Genomic DNA, 22,304 nt, shown 5'->3' on the forward strand with positions numbered 1-22,304 from the left:
CGAGCTCAGCTCGTCACCATGGAAGCGCTCCGTTTGCGACCTGGAGACGCCATTTTGCTTCCCTCTGCGTGTGTGTGCGTGCGTGTGCGTGAACGTGTGTACGTGTGTGCGTGGGCGCCCATCGGTGCAAATACCTCTGTAGCTCCCAAACATTCAACACTCCTCACGTCAGTCTAAACACGACCAACATGTTAACGCTCGGACAACAGCTAGCCTGCTCCACACTGGACAAGTAGACATGGGAACATGGAATACGTGACGTTTAATGGTCTCGACGAACGTCGTCGAAGTGTCACCGGGTGGAAATACAAGGTCTGTTTTTTATTGTTAGTCCTAACTTTGCTAGCTTCAGGCAGCCAGCGTTAATTAACGTAGCGAGCTAGCTTAGCGCCGGCCACTGGATGTAACTATCACTTGCACGCCCTCAATGTATCGATCGTATGTTTGCTTCTTTACGGTGGCGTGTACAGTCAGGGTTCGGTTCGTTAACCCGCTGAAGCCACGATCGTGGTTTAATAGCCCAAGGCTGCAGTCTACATTTCTGTTACTTAATACTCTGACATGTTACACTAGAAGGGAGTCATGCACATCAGCAGATGTTATTGTAACCATGTGCAGAGAGGCAAAAAGCCACAGGTGGTTGGATGTCCAAGTTACTGTGTTTTGTACAATGCATACATGAATCAGTGCTGCAACATGTTTGCATCAATGCCAGTGTTGTCTTGATTTTTTTGGGATCTATAATCTACTCTTTGGTACAAAACACTATTCGGGTGCATTCTTCTGATTTTAGGTCCAGTTGATTTTTGGTAAGTGTGCTAGTCCAAAAGGACTGGACTAAAGTGTCGTTTTGGCAGGCGGCCTCGGTCCACCTGCGAGTGGACTGTAGTCCTGAGGGAGGCAAGTGTGAATGTGGACACGCCAACGGACCAAAACAACGGATATGATGTGATCAAATGTGACTGTACTGGAAAACACCCAACAGAAAAGCTGTTAAATGTAAGCCCAAAAGTGTAAACACAGTAAAGGTATACTAACCAACCTGACATGTTTTAACCAATGAGTGGTTTTGCTCATTAGAGATTGGTAAAGTCATTAGAAACGTTGTCTGTTTGCAAGCACATCTTTTTGACGTCTTTGTATCATTAGCTAATGAAAACTGGACCCTATGTGACCTGGAAGACATGTTGTTTTAGATGCGTGAGGTAGTCTGATAATGTACTCGTCACACACACGTCTAATGGAGACACAACTTTATTTTTTGATAAACCAAGGGCATTATTTTATCTGCTGCCAAAAGCACAAGTGGAAACACAAATCAGACCATACCAAAGTGGCCGCCATGTATTAAGCTACCTAATTGTTAGTCTGTGAAAACAAATGGAGTTTGGCAAAGCAAATCCAATCCTTTTTCATTTTCTGTGTTGCCTTCACAGTTGAGTGGCTTCCGATCATCAACGACTCAGGATGAACGCCAGAAGGAGAGAAGAGGAATGTATTCATCCTCACAAGATTTCCCCTGATTCCTCTCATGTTTGACCACATTTGCTACATCGTCAATCATGATTCTTGGCATAATCTCCCAGGAGTTGTACCAGCAGCTTCTGGACCCAAATAATTACCAGAATCGCACAAATGGCGTGGAAGAGCTGAAACAAATCCTGTCGGAAGTAAACCTGAAACTGGTCTCTTCTGACAGCATTGAAGAGTTCATAAATTTTCTCTCTAGACTTTTGGATGATAGTAATTTTAAAGTATTGTATGGCACCTTACAAGTTTTAAATTTACTCATTCGGAGATTAGACACAAGCATTGACAAATATGTCAAACAGATAGTCTTGGTGGCCCTTAAGGCTCTAGGTGACACTTGCACCATCGCCAGGAATGAATACATGAACATATTTCAACAGATGATGAAAACTGTTGCCCCGCAACAAGTTTTAGATCTTGTCATTGGCAACTTGAAACACAAAAATTCCAGGGTCCGGGAGGATGTTCTGAACATTATTATTGCAGCAATGCTGACTCATCCAAGGAAAGAGTTCAACATCCCAAATCTTTGTTTTGAAGTTGCACCATACTTGGCAGACAGCAAGAAAAAGGTCCGCCACGCCGCCCTTGAGTTGTTTGCTGTTTTTGACTCCTGCCTGGACGCTGGGAAAAAACAGCCTCTCACAAAAGCGGTAGACATGGTTGAGCTGAATGAGGAAGCTGAGGGTCTTATGGCAGCTGTACAGGCCAGACGAGCAAGGCGTGTCCTCCCTAAACTTTCACCAGAGGGGGTAGTGGAGTACGGTCTGGTGGTACCTAAATCAGGCTTGCGCTGCTCGCCACAGGCTACTTCTGGAGCTGATCTGGACTGGGTGATGAATGGAGGACGTCTGAGTAGCGCAAGGAGTCAGAGAACTGAGCTGGACTGTGATCAACTGCATGGCTATGGCAGCTTAGGCTGCCTCACTGATGAGCTTCCGTCTCAACGGAGGATTGTCAGCGCAGGTAAAGGGAAGAACAAACTACCCTGGGAAAGGTTGAGCTTTACATCTACTGAAAATAATCATCACTGCAGCTCCCCCAGTGGAAAGTGCTTGGAGCAGGTGAGTTCAAACCTACTACTGTTTTGTTAGTCGGTGAGAGTCTGAATGTTTTAGTCAGGTTGAGGGCTTTCATCAACTTTGTATTTGTCACATGCAAAATGATTGTTTATCATTAAATACAAATATAATCCATCAGTTCTAGTGTCCCAAAAAATTGACATAATTTTAAAAGCAATTATCCTGAATAGTGCTAAGTCTAGCTCAGTGAAATTGAACAGTTTAGTTGTTAAACATCATAAATTCAACATGTGCACCACCTGGAACACGGCACATGTCAAGTCGGTAATTAAACTCTTGCCAAACACGCTGTAGCATGACTGTGGTAACATTATTAAGTGCGGAAGTGATTCTCTGCTTGAGTTCATCAATGCTAGTAGGAAGAGGGGGGACGTAGACCAAATTTTGATATGTTTCTATGCATTTTGTGAAAATGTTAGCTTATTTGAACAAGATTTGCCCTAATTATTGGTCTGTTAAATGTCAAAATTTTTGGGACACCCTGTATATTAACCGTATAGCAATGTTTTTAAGCAAACATAATGGACAATAATTTAATTTTATCTTTTGTGAACCCTAAATTGACTACAAATGGCCTGCCATAATCTTGGAGTTGGTGTTGATATAATAGAAAGCATCATTGTCATTGTTTTAAATACTTAACAAACAATTGTTGCCACTCATGATCTGTGCTTTAAAGCAGTGGTCCCCAACCACAGGTACCGGTCCGTGGATCGATTGGTACCGGGCGGCACAAGAAATAAAATAAAAAACATTTTTTTATTAAATCAACATAAAAAAAACACAAGACACACTTACAATTAGTGCACCAACCCAAAAAACCTCCCTCCCCCACACTCATTCGCACAAAAGGGTTGTTTCTTTCTGTTATTAATATTTCTGGTTCCTACATTATATATCAATATAGATCAATACAGTCTTACAGTCTGCAGGGATACAGACCGTAAGCACACATGATTGTAATTTTTTATTTGTCCCCCGGTGCGTGCTGCAAATTTTCAAGCGTTAATTAAAGGTTGGGGACCACTGCTTTAAAAGGATCATACTATATATTTGTTGTCTACATTTAAAACACTTGGTCTACATAAAATGTAATGGTGGTTCTTTGGTCAAAATTTTGCAAATATTATATTTTACAGACCGTCTTTAAGCTGCTTTCTGACCATCTCTTTAGAATGCAGCAGTTTTGTGGGAGGTTTTATTTACGTGCCTCAACTTCGACTGCGTCTTCTCCCTGCAAGCCAAGTTGTCGTTTTTCGCGCTTCCATACGGAGTCTCCTGACCGATATAAGTTCGATCTATACCCTACTTTGTATTAGAAATGGAAACAGCGGAGGATGCATGTGCATGTACAAGCCAGTCAGCCCCACAACAAAAGTCTCAAGAAAAAGAAGGAACTTATTGACTACAACGTCGGCCGTCGGACTACGAAGGCAGACTTGTCCAAAGCCATTCTGGTAAACCTCTACCATATACTGTATGTAGCTATCCGCTGACATCACACTTGGGAAAAACGTCACAAAGTTGGCAAATTCGTTTGGAGGACATATGAAGGAAGGCAAAATGGTTTTATAAATATCTCCGCCATGCCTTCATGGTTTGATTTAAAATTTTTGGGACTTATGCAGATCTCAAGTACCGGTACACAAAACCAGTACCGATAGGAAAGAAAAGTTGGTTTTACATAATAGGTCCCCTTTAAGACAATACAATACAATACTATTATGATACAATACAAAAACACTACTAAGGCTAAGACTACACGGATAAGACATGTAGTAAGGGGCGGTATAGCTCAGTTGGTAGAGCGGCCGTGCCAGCAACTTGAGGGTTGCAGGTTCGATCCCCGCTTCCGCCATCCTAGTCACTGCCGTTGTGTCCTTGGGCAAGACGCTTTACCCACCTGCTCCCAGTGCCACCCACACTGGTTTGAATGTAACTTAGATATTGGGTTTCACTATGTAAAAGCGCTTTGAGTCACTAGAGAAAAGCGCTTTATAAATATAATTCACTTGACTTCACAAGTAAAACACACACGGTTAAAGATAAAACAGTTTGTAGAAAAGGGTTTTATGAAATTCAGGCCATTCACTTGCATTAGGCTGTTTTGACTCATGCTAATAATTGGCGAAAGGCTAACTAGCTCAATGCAACATGCAAGTATTGTCAGGACTTCCTGGTGTTTATGTTTTCCTTAATGTCGATTGGTGGAGAATGAGGAAGTAATGTGGTGTTGGTTCTGTGAGAACAGAGAGGGACGTCACATAGATGCGTAGTTGGAATTGAGCCTGCTGTTGGCTTAGGTAGGACCACTCCTGGCTAAATTGGGTCACTGAGCAGAATTTTACTTTGAGGGGCCCCCTATAACGATTTGTTTTGCAGTTTTCTTTAATGTGAAACAATTGTTATAATTTTTTTAAATATCAAACTTGAATTTAATTTGACGCATGTTTTGTACTAAAATGAATTGGTGGGAAATAAATTGTTTAACATTTAAGTTTATTTTGTGCAAAAAAACACATTTACCATCATTAAAACATAAATTGGCATATTTTCGAGATGCGATCCTTGTACAAGGGTTTACTAGCCCAGCACTGACGCTTGCGCGCCAATGCACATCTGTTGGGAAATTTGCCATTATTGTACATTATTATCAGTAAAGGAGCAGGAAGGGGGCTAGAAATATGTTTGCGGTAAAGTTTCATATAAAGTGCCTTGTCATTCATTAAATTACGTTTTGAATGCACTTATTCTCACAAAACAGAGCATCAGATTTTGTTAGTCATAGGTTTGCTCGGTAGCAAACCGAGTCGTTTGTCTATTAATCTTCACAGTACCCCACATTTTGTTATGTTACATATTACAAAACTTTTTTTTTTTTTTTTTTTCTTAAAATTCTACACAACACTCCATACAACACATTAAAAAAAATTGTTTTAAACGTACTAAATAAAAAAAGAAAATAAACATCTCTGCAGCAATCTGTTAATCAGGCCTACATGTTAGAATGGCCATACGGAAACCCCTCCTTAAAGGTACATTGCATTCTACCTGAAGTTTGCCAAAAGGCCCCCTCAGGGCCCTCAGACCACGAAAAACAAAATAATAAGGTCTTATGAGAAAGAAGTTTTAAAATCTTTAGAAACCAAGCAAGGTTCATCACTGCTCATCCCTACAGTCCAGCATGTTGGTCACTGGTGGCAGCATTGGGCTGTGGGGATGTTTTTCAACAACAGGATAGAAGAAAAAGATGATTGCGCTAGTGGATGAAAATTTGATCCAGAGTGATCTTGACGTCAGACAGTGACAAGGGTTCATTTTTCATCACTCAGTCAAGATGTCAAAAGATAGGTTTTAAGACAGTTCTGTGATTGTTCTTGAGTGGTCTAGCCAGACCCCAGACCTGAAACTGTTTGAACATTTCTGAAGGTACCTGAAAAGGGCTGATGCTCCCCATCCAATCTAGTGGAGCTTAAGCTGCAAAGAGGGAATGGGTATAACTGACCAAGCTTGTGGCAACATATTCAAAAAGATTTGAGGCTGGAGTTTCTGCCAAAAGTGCATCAACAAAGTATTGAGCAAAGATTGTGAAAACTTATGTTAATGTTTTTTGGTTAAAAAAAATAAATAAATAAATAAAAGGCCATTATTTATGTAGAATTTCGAGAGTGGGAAATATTTATTTTGTCTTGAAATAAGGGTGTGACATAGCCAAATGTGGAAAAAGGGATTGATTGGTGAGTAGTCCAGGGTGTATCCCGCCTCTGGGATAGACCCAAGTGCATGAACATGATAAGCTGTACAAAAGGAAGGATAAGATCAAGAGACTCGAATGACTAACGAGAAGACAAATGACAATAGAATCTCACATCACCAATCGGTGATACTATTTGTGGAAGATACTCTTGTGGGGATTCATTTTCCGGCACTTTTTATCACAATGCAATGCATAACACAAAAAACAATGCTACAGTATGAGACACATTATAATAACATTTATGAATTGTGATGTTTTTCTTTCAGGTGATAATTGACTATGCTGTATTCTGTTCTGGGAACTGTTGCCCAGTATAGAGGCTTTCATTTCAAAACCTTCTGTTTACAGCAGAATGTGTTTCCCAGCAACCCTATTAGAGCACCTCTTATGGGTATGCATGTGTGTGTGGCAGATATAATTGGTAATATCACAAGGTTAGACTTGCAAAACATGGTTTATTTACAGTTCTAGTGTTAACTGCATGCTCATCGAACGCTAGAGTGTTATCAAGCAGGCGTATAGTGCCCTCCCTAATTGGAATTCAGTCAGATTCTCATAATAAATGAGATAAAAAGGCAAAAAAAACAGTATTGTTTCTGTGCTTTAGTTCTCTTTAAACCACAGTTTTACAGATTTCACTGTGACATAGGAACAGAACCGAGAAGAGGTGACATGTAAGCAGTGGCAGCAATGAAAGATAAACTTAAAGGCAAAATATCTGCTGCATCCTATTGTTTGGGCCTGTGTATGGAATTGCACTTGTCTTTCCCCAGGTAACCATCGGAGATGTTATTCCGCTATCCAGGAAACTGAGCCCAGAGACCTACATCCCCACTTTTAGTAAGTCCCAATGTATACTTCTCTAATGCTCACATTAATCTGTGGTGACAAGTGCTGTTGTCATGGTCAACTTCAGCTGGCACACATTAGAGCCGCTTTGAATTGGATTAGCATGCTGAGTCAAAGAAGTCACAAGGCCACGTGTTACAGAAAGCCGTGAGATGTGTGTGGCTGTAAGTCAACTTGGAAGATAACATCATACCAGACAAGCTTGCCCGGAGCAAGTATTCCGTGATGAAAACAATTATTTGAATTGACTCTACTACAGTTAAATATGGTTGACAGGTTTGGAACTGCCACAATGTTAGTTGCAAAATGAAATTGAAAGAAATTACTTTGTCTAAGGTTCTGCAGAACCACAGACACCCCAAGCCTCTAGGAGAAGGCTGTCTCCTGCCCGGCTGAGAAGAAGCGGAAGCCTCAACTTAGACCCCGACATCTTTGAAACCACAAACTTCACAGAGACTGATAGCGGTAAGGAATCATTGTATCAAAACAAATAATTCTGAATTTCATTGTAGTCAACATAACTGGAGAGGATTAATAATAACCATATGGCACAGTGCCACAATTAATTGTTGGCTTCTTTGTCCACCCGAGTAAATAAATGTTACTTCTCATAATAACAAATGGTGTCATGAGCTAGTTTTAATTATATTTACTATGACATCAGATACCAGCAGTTGTCACAGTACATGTCCTTACCATAAGGGCAGCATGGCTTAAATGGTGGAGCGGTCATGCAGAAAAACAAGGGTTCCTGGTACAAATCCAGCGTCCGCCATTTTAGACACTGTCATTGTGTTCTTAGGCAAGGCACTTCACTGAATGTTTGGTGGTGGTAGGAGATGCTGTTGGCACAAATCGGCAAATATGTTTCCGTAGGGCTACAGATGCAGCTTACCACCATCTGTGTGCAAATGTGGAGGGAATAAATACAACGCCCGGCAATTATATGGAATCACCAGACTTTGAAGATGTTCATTAAGTTGTTTAATTTTGTAGAAAAAGAGCAGATAACAGATACAAAACTATAGTCATTTCTAATGGCAACTTTCTGGCTTTAAGAAACACTAAAATAAGTCCAGAATATAAATTGTTGTAATCAGTTTAATTTTTAGATCAAACAGGGTTATAAATTATGCAATCACTAAATTCTGGGGGGGGAAATAATATCAGCTTATACATTTTTATTTTCAAAGCTAACAATTGCATCACATTAAATATGTTAATTAGTCTGCAGTTAAAGAGAAGCGTGCACACCTTGGAGAGCAAATGACATGAATTATGGCTTCAACACAAGAGATGTAATTTGAAACAAAGAAGAGGATTATTAAACTTCTTCAAGAAGGTATATCATCACACAATCTTACAACAGATGTTGATTGTTCACATTTAGCTGTGTCTAAAATCAGGACCAAGTACAAACCACATGGGAAAGTTGCTAAAGTACTTTCTATTCTATTCTATTCTAAAAGGCAAGCATACTGGTAGACCAACGAAAACATCAAAGCGTCAAAAAAGAAAACTTAAAGCAATATGTCAGAAATTGAACAAAAGAACAAATAGGCTGAAACGAGAGTCACAGTCTGTGACCGATATGTAAGAAATTGTATGAAAAAAAATAGGATTTAAATACAGAAAAACTAAACGAAAGTTGTCAGTAACATCTATAGAATAACAAACGACGTACCAATGGGCTAAGGAAACAATTGTAGATTATGGATCACTGGATGAATGTCATATTCAGTGATGAGTTGTGAATCTGCATTGGGCAAGGTGAGAGATGGCTGGCATTACTTCTTCAATAAATGCACAAGTTTACATTGATATTTTGGACACTTCATGTATTCCATGAATCAAAATGATGTTTGGGATAATGCCATAATTTTTTCGAAATTATAATGCATCTTGCTATATAGCAAAAACAAGACTGTCCTTGTAAAAAAAGATACATATGGTCAAAGTCATGGTCTGCAAATAGTCTGGATCCAAATTCAATTGAAAATCTGTGGTGGAAATTGGGAAAAAAAATGGTCTATGATGAAAATATTACATCCTGTAAAGCTGATCTGTCAACAGCAACCAGAGAAAATTGGCGCAAGATTGATGAGTACTGTAATTACTGTTTGTCTCTGGTTTAAGCCCATGCCCATCCCTTAGAAACTGCAAGCTGTTGTAATTGTTTGTTTTTCATGATTCCCTAATATTTTTCTCAGAATTGAGGTATTCCATATTTTTTTAACTCTGTTTAATCTAAAATGTAGTGTTTCTTAAAGCCAGGTATTTGCCATTTGAAATGACTAACGTTTTGTGTCATGTCTGTTATGTACTTTTTTTACAAAATTAAACGAAATGAACGTCTTACAAATCTGTGTGATTCCTTAATTTTTTTAGGTGTTGTAATGGATTACACTGTAAAGCGCTTTGGGTGTCAAGAAAAGCGGTATATAAAACCGAATCCATTACTATTATAAGATCATGCATGCATACCATGCATAGAGCAGCATCACATGGTTTCTATGAAACTGCAATTTATAATGCTGTAAAGAGAAAAGTGCTTATTAATTTTGCATAGCATTCCATAGAAAAGGTGCTAAACTCTCAAAAATGTAAATTGGAAGAATTAAACAATTTGATGTCCACCGATATGAGCATAACAGAACGAAAGTTAGCAAGTATTTGGCTTTATTCCATGCAGGACAAAAAAACCCAATTAGTGTTCATTAAAAGGATTTAAAAAGAAAGCAATACATCACAATCCATCAGTGAGATACAATACAAAATATATATTATGTGTTCCCCATAATAAATGAAGAGTTAATTTGTGAAAACAATTTTCCCCTTTTACACAATGTTGATCTGATAAATGTTCTAAATTAAATTTTTTTAATGCAAATTCTCTCTTCATATATAATTTTATTTCTGCAAAAAAAACTGGTACGCTCTGCAGTTACAGTAAAGTAAACACCCCACAGCCACTAGGTGTAATACAATTTTATCATACAGTTTTGATCGCACTTGATTTCTGGACGTGATAATGTATGAAACGTTTCTTACAGCGTCTTCCAAAGGACACATGCTCTCAAGGAATCCCAGTGTTGAGCGCACGCTTTCTCTCCCCTCAAACCACACAATCTCAGGTTCCTTCCTGCTGCCTTCCTACCCTCTGGCTGCACTCCCAGGAGGCAGGCTCACTCCAACACTTTCCCGTCGCCATGCCGACTCGTCACTCTCTATGTCCAACACCTGGCCCAACAAGCGAGAGAGCAGCCCTCAGCAGCGAGACACCAGCCCCTGGAGGGACACAGCAGGAAAAGGCAGGGGTCATCTTGTCAGCAGAATACAGATTAGCTTGGTCATGATTTTGTAATAATCTTTTTTTCTGCTCCCATCCAATCCAGGGGACCAATCTATCAGATGTTCTCCAAGGCCAATCCGTGCCGCCCTAAAGAGTTCTTCTTCAACTTTGTCATTCCGCCGGGCGCTGAACAGTAATAAGACAGCACTCCCCATTTCACCAGTCATTGCTTCAGCGGATCAGACACATTTTTATGACCAGAGATCCAATGCACGGTACAGCCCCCAAAATCAGCAACTCGAGAGAGACCATCTCCTGGAGCCTGTTGGCTTTAACACAACACAAAACAATCAAGAGGAAGATGCTTTGGACATGCAGGAGGTAATTTCTTATGCATTCGTCTGACTGATATTTATTATAAAAGATTTAATTACATTAAATATGATTTGTAATCTTACACATTCCTCCTCTTGCTTTTATTTGCCAATCTGGTGTGCTCACAGATGTTGAACTCTCTGCGTTCCCTGCGAAACAGTGCTGCTAAGAAGAGGGCCAAAGTGAGCCTTAGCAGTTCAGACCCAGACCAGGAAAGCCAGGATCCTGTAAGGTTAGACCTGAGTCAAGACCCAGTTGTGCACACGTCTCGCATGCTTACCAGCTCAGCCAGCGAGAATGGTCTTTCCAGTTTGAGTCTCACCAGTTCCAGTGTCTTTGGCATCAAAACAAGGTAATAGGACCACAACTTTCAATATGCGGCCATTGTGGTACGTGCTTAAGTGTGCCTTAAACTTAAACTGAACAATAAACATTTTCTTATGGTCTAGATCAGTGGGTATCAAACATTTGTTTTACCAAGTACCACCTCAGAAAACACTTGGCTCACTAAGTACCACCATAATGATCAAAATTAAAATACAGTAGCATAGTAGGCCTAAGTATTCATTTAAAACAAGGCAGAGGTTTTAAGATTTTGGGCCATCGTAACATTACACACAGTTTGAACAGTAACACTATGTTTGAATATAGGAAAACAAAACTATTTTATTTAAGTGACTCTTTGGTGTACCACAGATTGTACACCAATGTAATGTATTGGAGATATGCTTTGGTGTAAATGTTGCTACAGAGTCATTTTTATAACCTGTCTGTGTGCAAGATGTTTGTTTCTGGAGGTATTCTCAGATTGCAAAATAAACCACACACCCCCTCTCAAAAGTATCATAATTTATCTTTTGAAAATGCATACTGTTCAAATACTTATCTTGAAGTTGTCACTGGTATTTCTTTTCCAAACACAGTCAAAAATACATTTCATAAACACTATCAGGATTCACCAGGTCACCTAGTATTCTCCTGGTCACAGCATTATGTACACTTGCACACTCTCCAGTCGATTTAGACCTGCATAAAAAACAGCGGCTTTTAGCAGCATTAATGTCACTGCATGTCACACATGTCAGTGTTATTATGCACATCCCACGATTAGATTAAAATAATACTTTATCCTACCTTTTTTCTGTTTCCTCATGGTCTAAAGCAGAGGGGGAGGAGCTCGACTTAATGTACAAATAAGTATGTCCACCTCTCTGTGACATCACAACGTAGCCAGACTGCAAATCCCCGCTAATAGAGGCATCCAAAACCGTATGCACGTTCACACAAATTCATGAACCCTATGATTTGACGCTTTGACATTGTTTAAAACAAGTATCTAACATTGTAACAAAATGTATAAGTCAGAAAAGACAAAAATCATCATTACGCCCCTTCAATAGAATTGAAGCAATGGAGATTTTGGACCAATAACATTTTTGTATTCCCTTTTAGCTAATGTAATGCCATTCAGTGGGTCTCACTGCTATTTAGATGAAGTGAAATAGTCAAGTGTTAGGGCATTATGGGGTTTAAAGGAACACTCTTTTGTTTTTGTTTTTCTTTCAGCTGGTTATAATGTTGAGTCTGTTTGCCTACCGGCCTTGTCTGCTCTGTATCAAATGCACCAAGCATTTGATTATTAAGATGTTGGCTTATGGCCTAACTATTGCAAGGGAAACCCTGAGCTTGGTTGTGGTTATGGTTTAAGTGAGCTTGGACTAGGACTTATCTATGAGAGGCAGGAGTACTTTCTGTATCAGTGTCTTTATTCATGCTTGAACAATACACACGCCTCCATACCGATAGTTATATTTAATATAATTCAGCCAGTTATAAAGGGTGCAAGATTATTTATTCTCCACCTGTCAATAGTCCTGGAAGCATGACCTCCTCAGGAGTGAAACCTCGTATGGCAAGAGTGCCTTCTGCAAAATTGAAGTCGTCTGTGTCCATGGACTTAAGCAGCCTTTCAGGTACAGTATTAAATATAATAATGGTTTAGCCTGTTTGCGTGTTCTGAATTTCGTTATTATTTCTCTTTCGCAACCAAGGATTATGTCAGAGAAATGAACTGTCATCCCAGGTGGGTGTTGTTGGGCAGAGAGTCAGCTACTCCAATGGAACTTTTAGAAGCAATGAGGACACAACAGTACCCTCACCCCCCTTGATCAAACCAGCATTAAGTGAATCACAGAGAACTCTAAAGTCAAGTAACGGTAAGTCAACATGGGAAATAAAATAACAGGTTTATGGGTTGCATTGAAAGTTATTTGTATTCGTTTCAGAATCTCGCATCAACGGAAGAAGGAATTCACTTGCAAAAGACGTGTCTGAAGGAGTCATTGGAAGAGGTGGGCCAACAGTTGTTAAATTGCGTTTTATTTGCTCAGCAGACTGAAAAGCACTGTTTGAGCTACAAATACAATGTTAAACCTTGACCATCTCTAACTTCCGCATCATATAGTCTACTTCACTGGTCCCACAACCTATCTGCAGATGTCCTCCTCATGTGTCTTAGGTATGTTTGATGCTAAAGTGTCCTCACCTCGTCCAGGGTTGTCATTCGAGCAGGGTGATACGGTGGCGAAACCCTCTGTTGAACCCCTCGGATGCCTCCATCTTTTGTCTGGTGATCACAGAACCACAAGTCCTGATGAGGTAACGTTTGCACCTATTTTTTAAATCACAGTGGGCCTTCTGTGTTTGTCACAGCCTGATGTGTCTTCCTCACCCCACCAATGTGTGAATAGATGACGAATACACGCTCCAGGCATAGGGACAAGATCCGGCACCGTGTCAGACAAATGCTTTCTGACTCACCCACTGAAGAGAGTACGAAGATTAAACGTAGGTCACCTTACAAAAATACATTTTATTCATATAGATTCACATTTGTAATGATTTTTTAAAAATTGTTTCTGTATTTTTTGTTAAATATCGAAATAACATGACTAAAAATCCTATCAGTTATATTTTTCCAACAAAAGAAAAGAAAATCGATAAAGCTGCCTTTCCCATGCAAAACACTTGCATGGTAAATGTTTTTTTGACCATCATCTCTGTTGTAGATCTCCATCTAAATGGTAGCACAATCACGTTCTGTACAGCAGACCTTTCCTCAGATGGGTCACCCATTAGCCCCACCAGCCCGCTCAGTCCACCTGGACCCCACAGCCCCATCAAGTGCCTCACTCCGCCCCACCAACCAAGCCCCCCCACTGTGCCTCCTAATCCCCAAAACATGTCCCGCGTAAGGAGAGCACCAAGCCTCACCAGGACGCGACCTTCACTGTCCCACAGCTCAGGTTAGTGGCAAATTAACTACATTTGGTTTCAAAGGCCACCAGATCATATATATATATATAGTTATACATATATAACTGTCGAACCTCCACCTGATGGGACAACTTTTACAAGCAAGACTTTTTGCTCTGTGTCATAAGAAAGATGCAACATTATCCCATGTTTTTAGTCCTTATTTAATGCCAAATCGTGAAGTTAGCTTACGTCTTATGTCTCTTCCATTTGTTTAGATAGAGCCGCGCACAACCGTGCACACGCGTAAAAAGCGACTGAGCAACTAAAAAAAAACACGATGTAGCATCCTCCTTGTAGTGTGTATTGATGTTAAAGACAATATCTACTCCATTGCACATGTACTATATCGATGATTAAATGCTTTATAACTCACAAGAGTTTTGCAGCAGCACACGCACTTCAGTGCGCTTTATATAGGCACTTAAAAATGCAAAAAGGTATCCTTGTCTCGTTACTGTGTGCTGATTTTAGAAATATTGTACACTTCACTGCACATGTAATACATCACCATGTTGCTGAACATGGCATCACCATGTTGCTAAACATGTTATAATTCTATGAGTGTTGGGTTTCAGCAGCACAGTGCAACTCTGGAAAAAAAGATACTTAATGTTCCCAGGGCTCTGTGTACGTGCAGGCTGGTTGTAAAGATAATAGTATATCAAAATAAACATTATAGAAGTGTAATGCCACCAAATCAGCTGTTGCTGCTTTTTCAGGTTTCTGATTGGACAACATGTGCATGACAGCAGATGTATGCTTTGTGTTTAGACAGACAATTTTGAAACTACACTTTGTTTGGATGGAGATCATTTTAACCCCAGATATGCGTTTTTGAAACTCTCCGTGTTCGTGTGTACATGGCCTAAAAGGAGCCAAGCCCTTCGTTTAACTTCCTTTCCCCTTGCTTAATTTCCCTGGAGTCCCGGCGTGTGTTCAAGAGCGTACTTCTGCTATTAGATGACTACAGGTGTGGACAAGACAGACGTATTTGTCCCACGCTAAAAGTATACCGTGGAGGAGATGTTGCTTTCATTTTCCAAACACAGCGTCCTGCTGTGACCAAGAGTTAATGACGTGCGGAAACATGCAGCAGGCGATGTGTCGGGAACGTTGCCACAACTTGTTTAAAAGGTCTTGCCGTTTGTTTACTGGAATGGTCACTGGTCCTTTATTTAGCTGATGACTTTTTCAGTGTTCCAATAACATCAATACTAGCTAAAATGTTTTGTCATCTCTTCTAATTGAACACAGACTTTGAAGATTGTGTATTTCATGCGAGAGGTATCACTCCTGTTTATTTTTGTTGGCTAAACTGTTGGACTGAACCACTTTGAGGTGTTGTTAGAGAAGAACAAAGCTTGTTTATTTGACTTTATCTTCATTTGCCAAACTGCCTTGTGTTTTATATTGATATCAAAAAGTATACACCGTGTTTTTACATGTTGTGGATTTGTTCATTTCACAAAGTTACTTTAAAAAAACATCTATGTGGCATAGCACTTTGTTAATGTTTTATGGTGTATAGTTAATTCCTATATGACATATTTCTGCTCAAACTCTTAATGGATCTGTCCCAATACAGCATTTATATGTACATGTAAATGTACATAACTTAAAAAAATACTTCTCTCTTTTAAAATGTAAAAATAGAGGTAAAGGCATCATGTAATGTGAAAAGGCTGACCTGTTGATATTTTTAATGAACATAAAGACAAATATGGATAACGTTTATAGTTTTATTCGACATTACATTCACATCCCAACCCAACACTGTTTTACCTAACATAATAAATCATCCTGATTAATAATCGGGATTTTACTATTGATAAAAAATAATCTTAATTATTCATTTGGCCATAATCGTGCAGCCCTATGTGTAAGACTAGATCTCATATATGAACAGTATTTTTATTTATATGGGCAAAAAGTGCAGTTACGTCTTATGGCCATTAGGTGCCATCTTACATTTGTTTTTATTTGTTTATCTGTTATGTCCACAAGGTGCTATCTTGTACAATTTCCACATTTATTTTTACTTAATTATGTTATTTTGTTCTGCCATATTACTTTGTTTATAATGCTTGTGTTATTTCCATATGCACATTAAATTTCTACTTGAGGTCCAAATACAGTGTTCTTATCTATAGTAATGGTTCTTCTTCAAAGGAAATCATTTTGAATGTGTTGTTTGTGTTTTTTTCTATAAAACTTGGTTAAAAGAAGTACTTTTTGAAAATATTCAGCACATTTAAAAATATTGCGATAGTAATAACGGTGATAATTTTGGTCACAATAACCGTGATAAGAAATTGTCATACCGTGACATCCCTTATATATATATATACACAAACTCCATTTCCATATGAGTTGGGAAATTGTGTTAGATGTAAATATAAACTGTGTTAGATGTAAATATAAACTGAATACAATGATTTGCAAATCCTTTTCAACCCATATTCAATTGAATGCACTACAAAGACAAGATATTTGATGTTCAAACTCATAAACTTGTTTTTTTTTTTGCAAATAATAATTAACTTAGAATTTCAAGGCTGCAACACGTGCCAAAGTAGTTGGGAAAGGGCATGTTCACCACTCTGTTACATGGCCTTTCCTTTTAACAACACTCAGTAAATGTTTGGGAACTGAGGAGACACATTTTTTAAGCTTCTCAGGTGGAATTTTTTTCCCATTCTTGCTTGATGTACAGCTTAAGTTGTTCAACAGTCCGGGGGTCTCCGTTGTGGTATTTTAGGCTTCATAATGCGCCACACATTTTCAATGGGAGACTGGTCTGGACTACAGGCAGGCCAGTCTAGTACCCGCACTCTTTTACTATGAAGCCACGTTGATGTAACACGTGGCTTGGCATTGTCTTGCTGAAATAAGCAGGGGCGTCCATGGTAACGTTGCTTGGATGGCAACATATGTTTCTCCAAAACCTCTATGTACCTTTCACCATTAATGGTGCCTTCACAGATGTGTAAGTTACCCATGTCTTGGGCACTAATACACCCTCATACCATCACAGATGCTGGCTTTTCAACTTTGCGCCTATAACAATCCGGATGGTTCTTTTCCTCTTTGGTCCGGAGGACACGACGTACACGGTTTCCAAAAACAATTTGAAATGTGGACTCATCAGACCACAGAACACTTTTCCACTTTGTATCAGTCCATCTTAGATGAGCTCAGGCCCAGCGAAGCCGACTGCGTTTCTGGGTGTTGTTGATAAACGGTTTTCGCCTTGTATAGGAGAGTTTTAACTTGCACTTACAGATGTAGCGACCAACTGTAGTTACTGACAGTGGGTTTCTGAAGTGTTCCTGAGCCCATGTGGTGATATCCCTTACACACTGATGTCGCTTGTTGATGCAGTACAGCCTGAGGGATCGAAGGTCACGGGCTTAGCTGCTTACGTGCAGTGATTTCTCCAGATTCTCTGAACCCTTTGATGATATTACGGACCGTAGATAGTGAAATCCCTAAATTCCTTGCAATAGCTGGTTGAGAAAGGTTTTTCTTAAACTGTTCAACAATTTGCTCACGCATTTGTTGACAAAGTGGTGACCCTCGCCCCATCCTTGTTTGTGAATGACTGAGCATTTCATGGAATCTACTTTTATACCCAATCATGGCACCCACCTGTTCCCAATTTGCCTGTTCACCTGTGGGATGTTCCAAATAAGTGTTTGATGAGCATTCCTCAACTTTATTAGTATTTATTGCCACCTTTCCCAACTTCTTTGTCACGTGTTGCTGGCATCAAATTCTAAAGTTAATGATTATTTGCAAAAAAAAAAAATGAAGTTTGAACATCAAATATGTTGTTTTTGTAGCATATTCAACTGAATATGGGTTGAAAATGATTTGCAAATCATTGTATTCCGTTTATATTTACATCTAACACAATTTCCCAACTCATATGGAAACGGGGTTTGTATGTGGGCTTTGTACCGAGGATGTCGTGGCTTGTGCAGCCCTTTGAGACACTTGTGATTTAGGGCTATATAAATAAGCATTGATTGATTGATTTATATATATATATATATATATATATATATATATATATATATATATATATATATATATATATATATATATATATATATATATATATATATATATATATATATATATATATATATATATATGGTCCAAAAACAAGATGAATATAGCAATAGCAATAGAATTATTGAGTGGGCGGACACAAGTATTACTGTTTCATGACAGTACTACCGCATCACCAACCCAACCCTATGCATGCACTCTTTGTTGTGAGCTTGATTGGGTTGGAATAGAAGACTGAATGAGTTGCACTTGTCTTGTATCGTTTTCGGTCTTCTTAGAGGATCTTTCCTCTGTTGCTGTGGGCCACAAGAAAAACTCCTCTCAGCCTCCAGAATTGTGTCTTTCTTCCAAACCTGATCAAGCACTGGTGCAGAGCTTGGACCGGCTGAGCTCAGAGTGCTGGTGAGAAATACTCACTTTAGACCAAAAATCCATCCCATAATACTGATAACATCATACAAAGGGAGTATGCCCCTCACATTTTAGCAACAATGTGAATATACAGTACTTTACAGTAGTCTGTGGACAGCTTGTAACCACTTAAAATGACTTGGGAAGCTGGACCACATGGCTGTTTTCCAATATGATAAGTAACCTAAACACACCTCCAATATGAAAAGAAAGCTGAATATGATGGACTACCTGTGCAGCTTGGGCAAAGTCCATGCCCAAGAGGATTAAAACAATGCTAGACAACAATGGCGCCAACACAATTTGGACATTCTCTGTGAGATGTACAGTGCTCACATCTATTTAGACAATGTGTGTTGACTTAGTTGCAAAGGACAGTAAATATCCAAGCTGTACTACTTTAAATTGATATTTATTGTATCATATTACTGTCACTTGAGAAGATATGATACGATTACTGAAATGTGAGGGGTGTATTCACCTTTGCAAGATGCGCTATGTTTAACCCATGTGCAACCCTAGAGCCCAAAACGGGCATTACATGTGTTCCTTATGTGATAGAATTGTTCAGTTTGAAGGTTAGCGGTCTGAAATTTTGCCAGGGAGTTTTTCACAAGTTTCTCAATAATACAATTGCATTGTGTTTTTGATTGCAGCGTTGTTAGAATAGTATATGAACATAAAGTATACACATTTTCTCTTAAGAACCTTTTCGGCCCCATTGAATCTTCTTATAACTACTGATTTATTTTTTTTTAACAAACTGTAATCCTGGTACATTACGATGCTTTTTCTCATGAAAGCCAAATAAATCCCATTAATGTTGTTTGAAATACAAGAACATATGGTTTTGGTATAATTGTGCTTGTTAAGCACCAAATGGTTCCAGAAAACCATAAGCATAATTTGATGAGCGTAAATGAGTTTAATTGCCATTAAACCGCTGAAATGCTATAAAAACGATCTTGGGCAATATATATAACATATATAATACTCAGGTCTTGGAATGTCCGCGGAAATACGAAAGTCCATGTTTTTAAATATACATTTTCATGTCAAAATGTCACTTCTGCATTTTTTATAGTATAAAATATAAAAAAAATATGATCCAAACAAAGTTTGTTGAACGCTCTCCTCAGCTGCAGGTACTCGCTTCTTTTCCCCTCTAGCCTTAAAGAGGAACTGCACCTCTTTTTTTTGTGCCTATCGTTCACAATCATGTCAATCAAAAGTCAATGTTGTGATGAATTATTGACCTATTCTAAGCTATAATTACCTAACCTTAAATATTCCACTCAGCAACTTATTTTTAAAAATAGTAATTTTTTTTGCATTTTCCCTTTCATAAAAAAATACTTATTTTTGACAAAAAGGCCACTAAACATAAAAAAACATTAGAAAATAATAGAAACATATCAATAGATAGCGCTGAAGTTGTCTAAATAGTTCAAATGTTACACAAATGCATTGCTGACTTATGACACTTTTTGTGTGTGTTGCTTGGATTCAAAATGACGTCACGTCAGGCTCACGTCCCGACCATTAAATATGCATGGTGGTCAAGCCAGTGTCTGTTCTTATTGGATACTAGGTGCCATTTAGCCTTTCTCGAAGAAAAATGGCCTACTCTTGCGTTGTTTTTCGGCTGTACGAACCGTTTAAATCACGAAAAGGATAAACATGTAGAGTGCAAGATTTAATGAAAAAACATGACAAAAGTACCACACACTACAGTACAAGGGAGCAGAGCCAAAGAACGCACGAGTTTGCAGTGATCACCTTGTTTGTTTGATATACTTTTAACATTTAGTGTTTCCCATTTAAGTATTATCTTCATATTATTTGTATTTCTTAAAACACATTTTTGCTACGAGTGTTCCGTAAAGCACCAACTCGGCAAGTCTAAATAAAAGAAATGTGAGCAGAGCCTAAAAGAGTCATATTAAGCTTTTACCAAAGGCAGCAATCACTAATGAAGCTTTCAGCACATACACAATGTTGACATCTATAGTTATGTTTTGATAAAGATGGGGAAAAATGCGCGTGCAATGGAAACAAACATGTCAGTAGACGTGAAGTTAAATCATAAAATGCAACTTTACCCAAGCTAAAACAATGCATATTTATCCTGAAGAGTCTTGATACCAATGTCCTTGACCCAGGCACCCACAAAGAAGTTGTAGTCCTCCATTGGTTTGCCAAGTTTTCATCTGTTTTGTCGTGTAGAATGGAGCATACGATAACTCGATATATTTGGAAACTCCACCGACAAAGAATCCTTTATCACTCGACATATCTTTTTTTTTTAAACAAAGTATAGGGATTTATTCCAATGCATATTTAGATTTTTTGCTCATATCTGCTTTTTGCAGGAATATATAGGCCCCTTGTGTACTCAGTGCGTGCGCCGCTTGCTGTACAACAGTCATCTTAGCTCGGTTGACCACCACCATTCCCTTCCGGGAATAAATCACTTGTCGGAATACACGTAATAGTCAATTTTAAGGTTGCACAAGGGATAAACAACCTAAGGACCTAAAAGTTGACATCAATATATTTCTTCCATATGGGAAAAAATGTCAATATTGTTTTGCTTTTAAGGGAGAAAAAGATTGAAGGTCTGACACTGCTGCGCTCTCTGGCTCAGTACCACTCAGACATACTTCAGGGCAGGCTTCATGATGTCTGCATCGCTCTCACTCAAGAGGTAATATCACATTAATTTGTGCATCTGATGAAAATACAGTTGGCATCCCACTGCTCCAACACAATTAGCTCTTATTCTGAAATAACTTTTACAGTGTGTCAGCATTATAAATATTGAAGGCAAAATGTAACATTGATCCACACTGCAATGTTTCTTTTATTGACATTTTTAGTGGATGCAGAACTTTGGAAATATGTTAGTCATTGTAAAAAGTCAAACAGTAACCTTAATTGTGATAAATGACAATTTGAATTATAGTATTGGGACACTGATAAAGGCTTACTGCTTTGAATTAAGTCAGCTTATCTTACATAACTTTTGGTATAGTTTTATTCTCTTTTTTGAAGACTCAGTTACTTTCCTTCTTGCTGAGCTAAGATCTTCTGTTATGATGGTTAAAACTCAAGGTTTTGTTCACTAGAGTTGTATTTTTCCTCCAAACTTTGGTGAAATTCTGAATTGCACGACTTTGATTTTGATTTCTGTAATAAATTCCTTTTTACTGTCAGTGCATTAAGCACATCTTCTCACCTCCCTGTAACAAACACTTCAACATGTCACGTTATTTGGGATAAAAGTCATATGTCATATTTATGTCTACATATGACAATGTTTTCCTGAATTAGGTGAAGAATCTTAGATCAGGCGTGTCCAGGGCTGCAGTGCGCACACTTGGCGACTTTTACACACACCTACAGAAGGCAATGGACCAGGAGTTGGAAGGGACCGTTAAAGCCTTGGTGCACAAGGGAGGAGAAACTAATGCCTTTATTAGGCAGCATGTTGATGACGCTTTAGACTGCATGGTGCAGCACTGCACTCCCACTCGAAGCATTCAAGCTTTACTCTCTGGGGGAGTTAGGTCAGTATACATTCAGCACACCCAGCAGTGCGCTTGAACTGTAGTTG

At 38.8% G+C, this 22,304-nt stretch overlaps 1 protein-coding gene across 5 annotated transcripts in view; it reads left to right on the forward strand.

Annotated features, from left to right (window-relative positions):
* The first annotated feature begins 10 nt into the window (after nt 1–10).
* LOC133646494 (TOG array regulator of axonemal microtubules protein 1-like) overlaps nt 11–22,304 on the forward strand; it is a 30,905-nt gene continuing 8,611 nt past the window's right edge. The window contains exons 1-17 of one of the 5 annotated variants that reach the window (XM_062041914.1): nt 12–312; nt 858–999; nt 1,437–2,594; nt 7,143–7,209; nt 7,555–7,683; nt 10,272–10,529; nt 10,614–10,891; nt 11,014–11,237; nt 12,758–12,858; nt 12,937–13,101; nt 13,171–13,236; nt 13,404–13,543; nt 13,636–13,732; nt 13,954–14,190; nt 18,556–18,679; nt 21,290–21,395; nt 22,022–22,257. In XM_062041914.1, the coding sequence (XP_061897898.1) occupies nt 1,563–2,594; nt 7,143–7,209; nt 7,555–7,683; nt 10,272–10,529; nt 10,614–10,891; nt 11,014–11,237; nt 12,758–12,858; nt 12,937–13,101; nt 13,171–13,236; nt 13,404–13,543; nt 13,636–13,732; nt 13,954–14,190; nt 18,556–18,679; nt 21,290–21,395; nt 22,022–22,257 (3,260 nt within the window). In that variant the 5' untranslated portion in view covers nt 12–312; nt 858–999; nt 1,437–1,562. Of the gene's footprint in view, nt 313–857; nt 1,000–1,436; nt 2,595–7,142; nt 7,210–7,554; nt 7,684–10,271; nt 10,530–10,613; nt 10,892–11,013; nt 11,238–12,757; nt 12,859–12,936; nt 13,102–13,170; nt 13,237–13,403; nt 13,544–13,635; nt 13,733–13,953; nt 14,191–18,555; nt 18,680–21,289; nt 21,396–22,021; nt 22,258–22,304 lie in introns of all 5 variants that reach the window. The other 4 variants (XM_062041916.1, XM_062041913.1, XM_062041915.1 and 1 more) reach the window with 4 other exon arrangements.

Source organism: Entelurus aequoreus, linkage group LG03, assembly GCF_033978785.1.
Source record: "Entelurus aequoreus isolate RoL-2023_Sb linkage group LG03, RoL_Eaeq_v1.1, whole genome shotgun sequence".
Taxonomy (NCBI): domain Eukaryota; kingdom Metazoa; phylum Chordata; class Actinopteri; order Syngnathiformes; family Syngnathidae; genus Entelurus; species Entelurus aequoreus.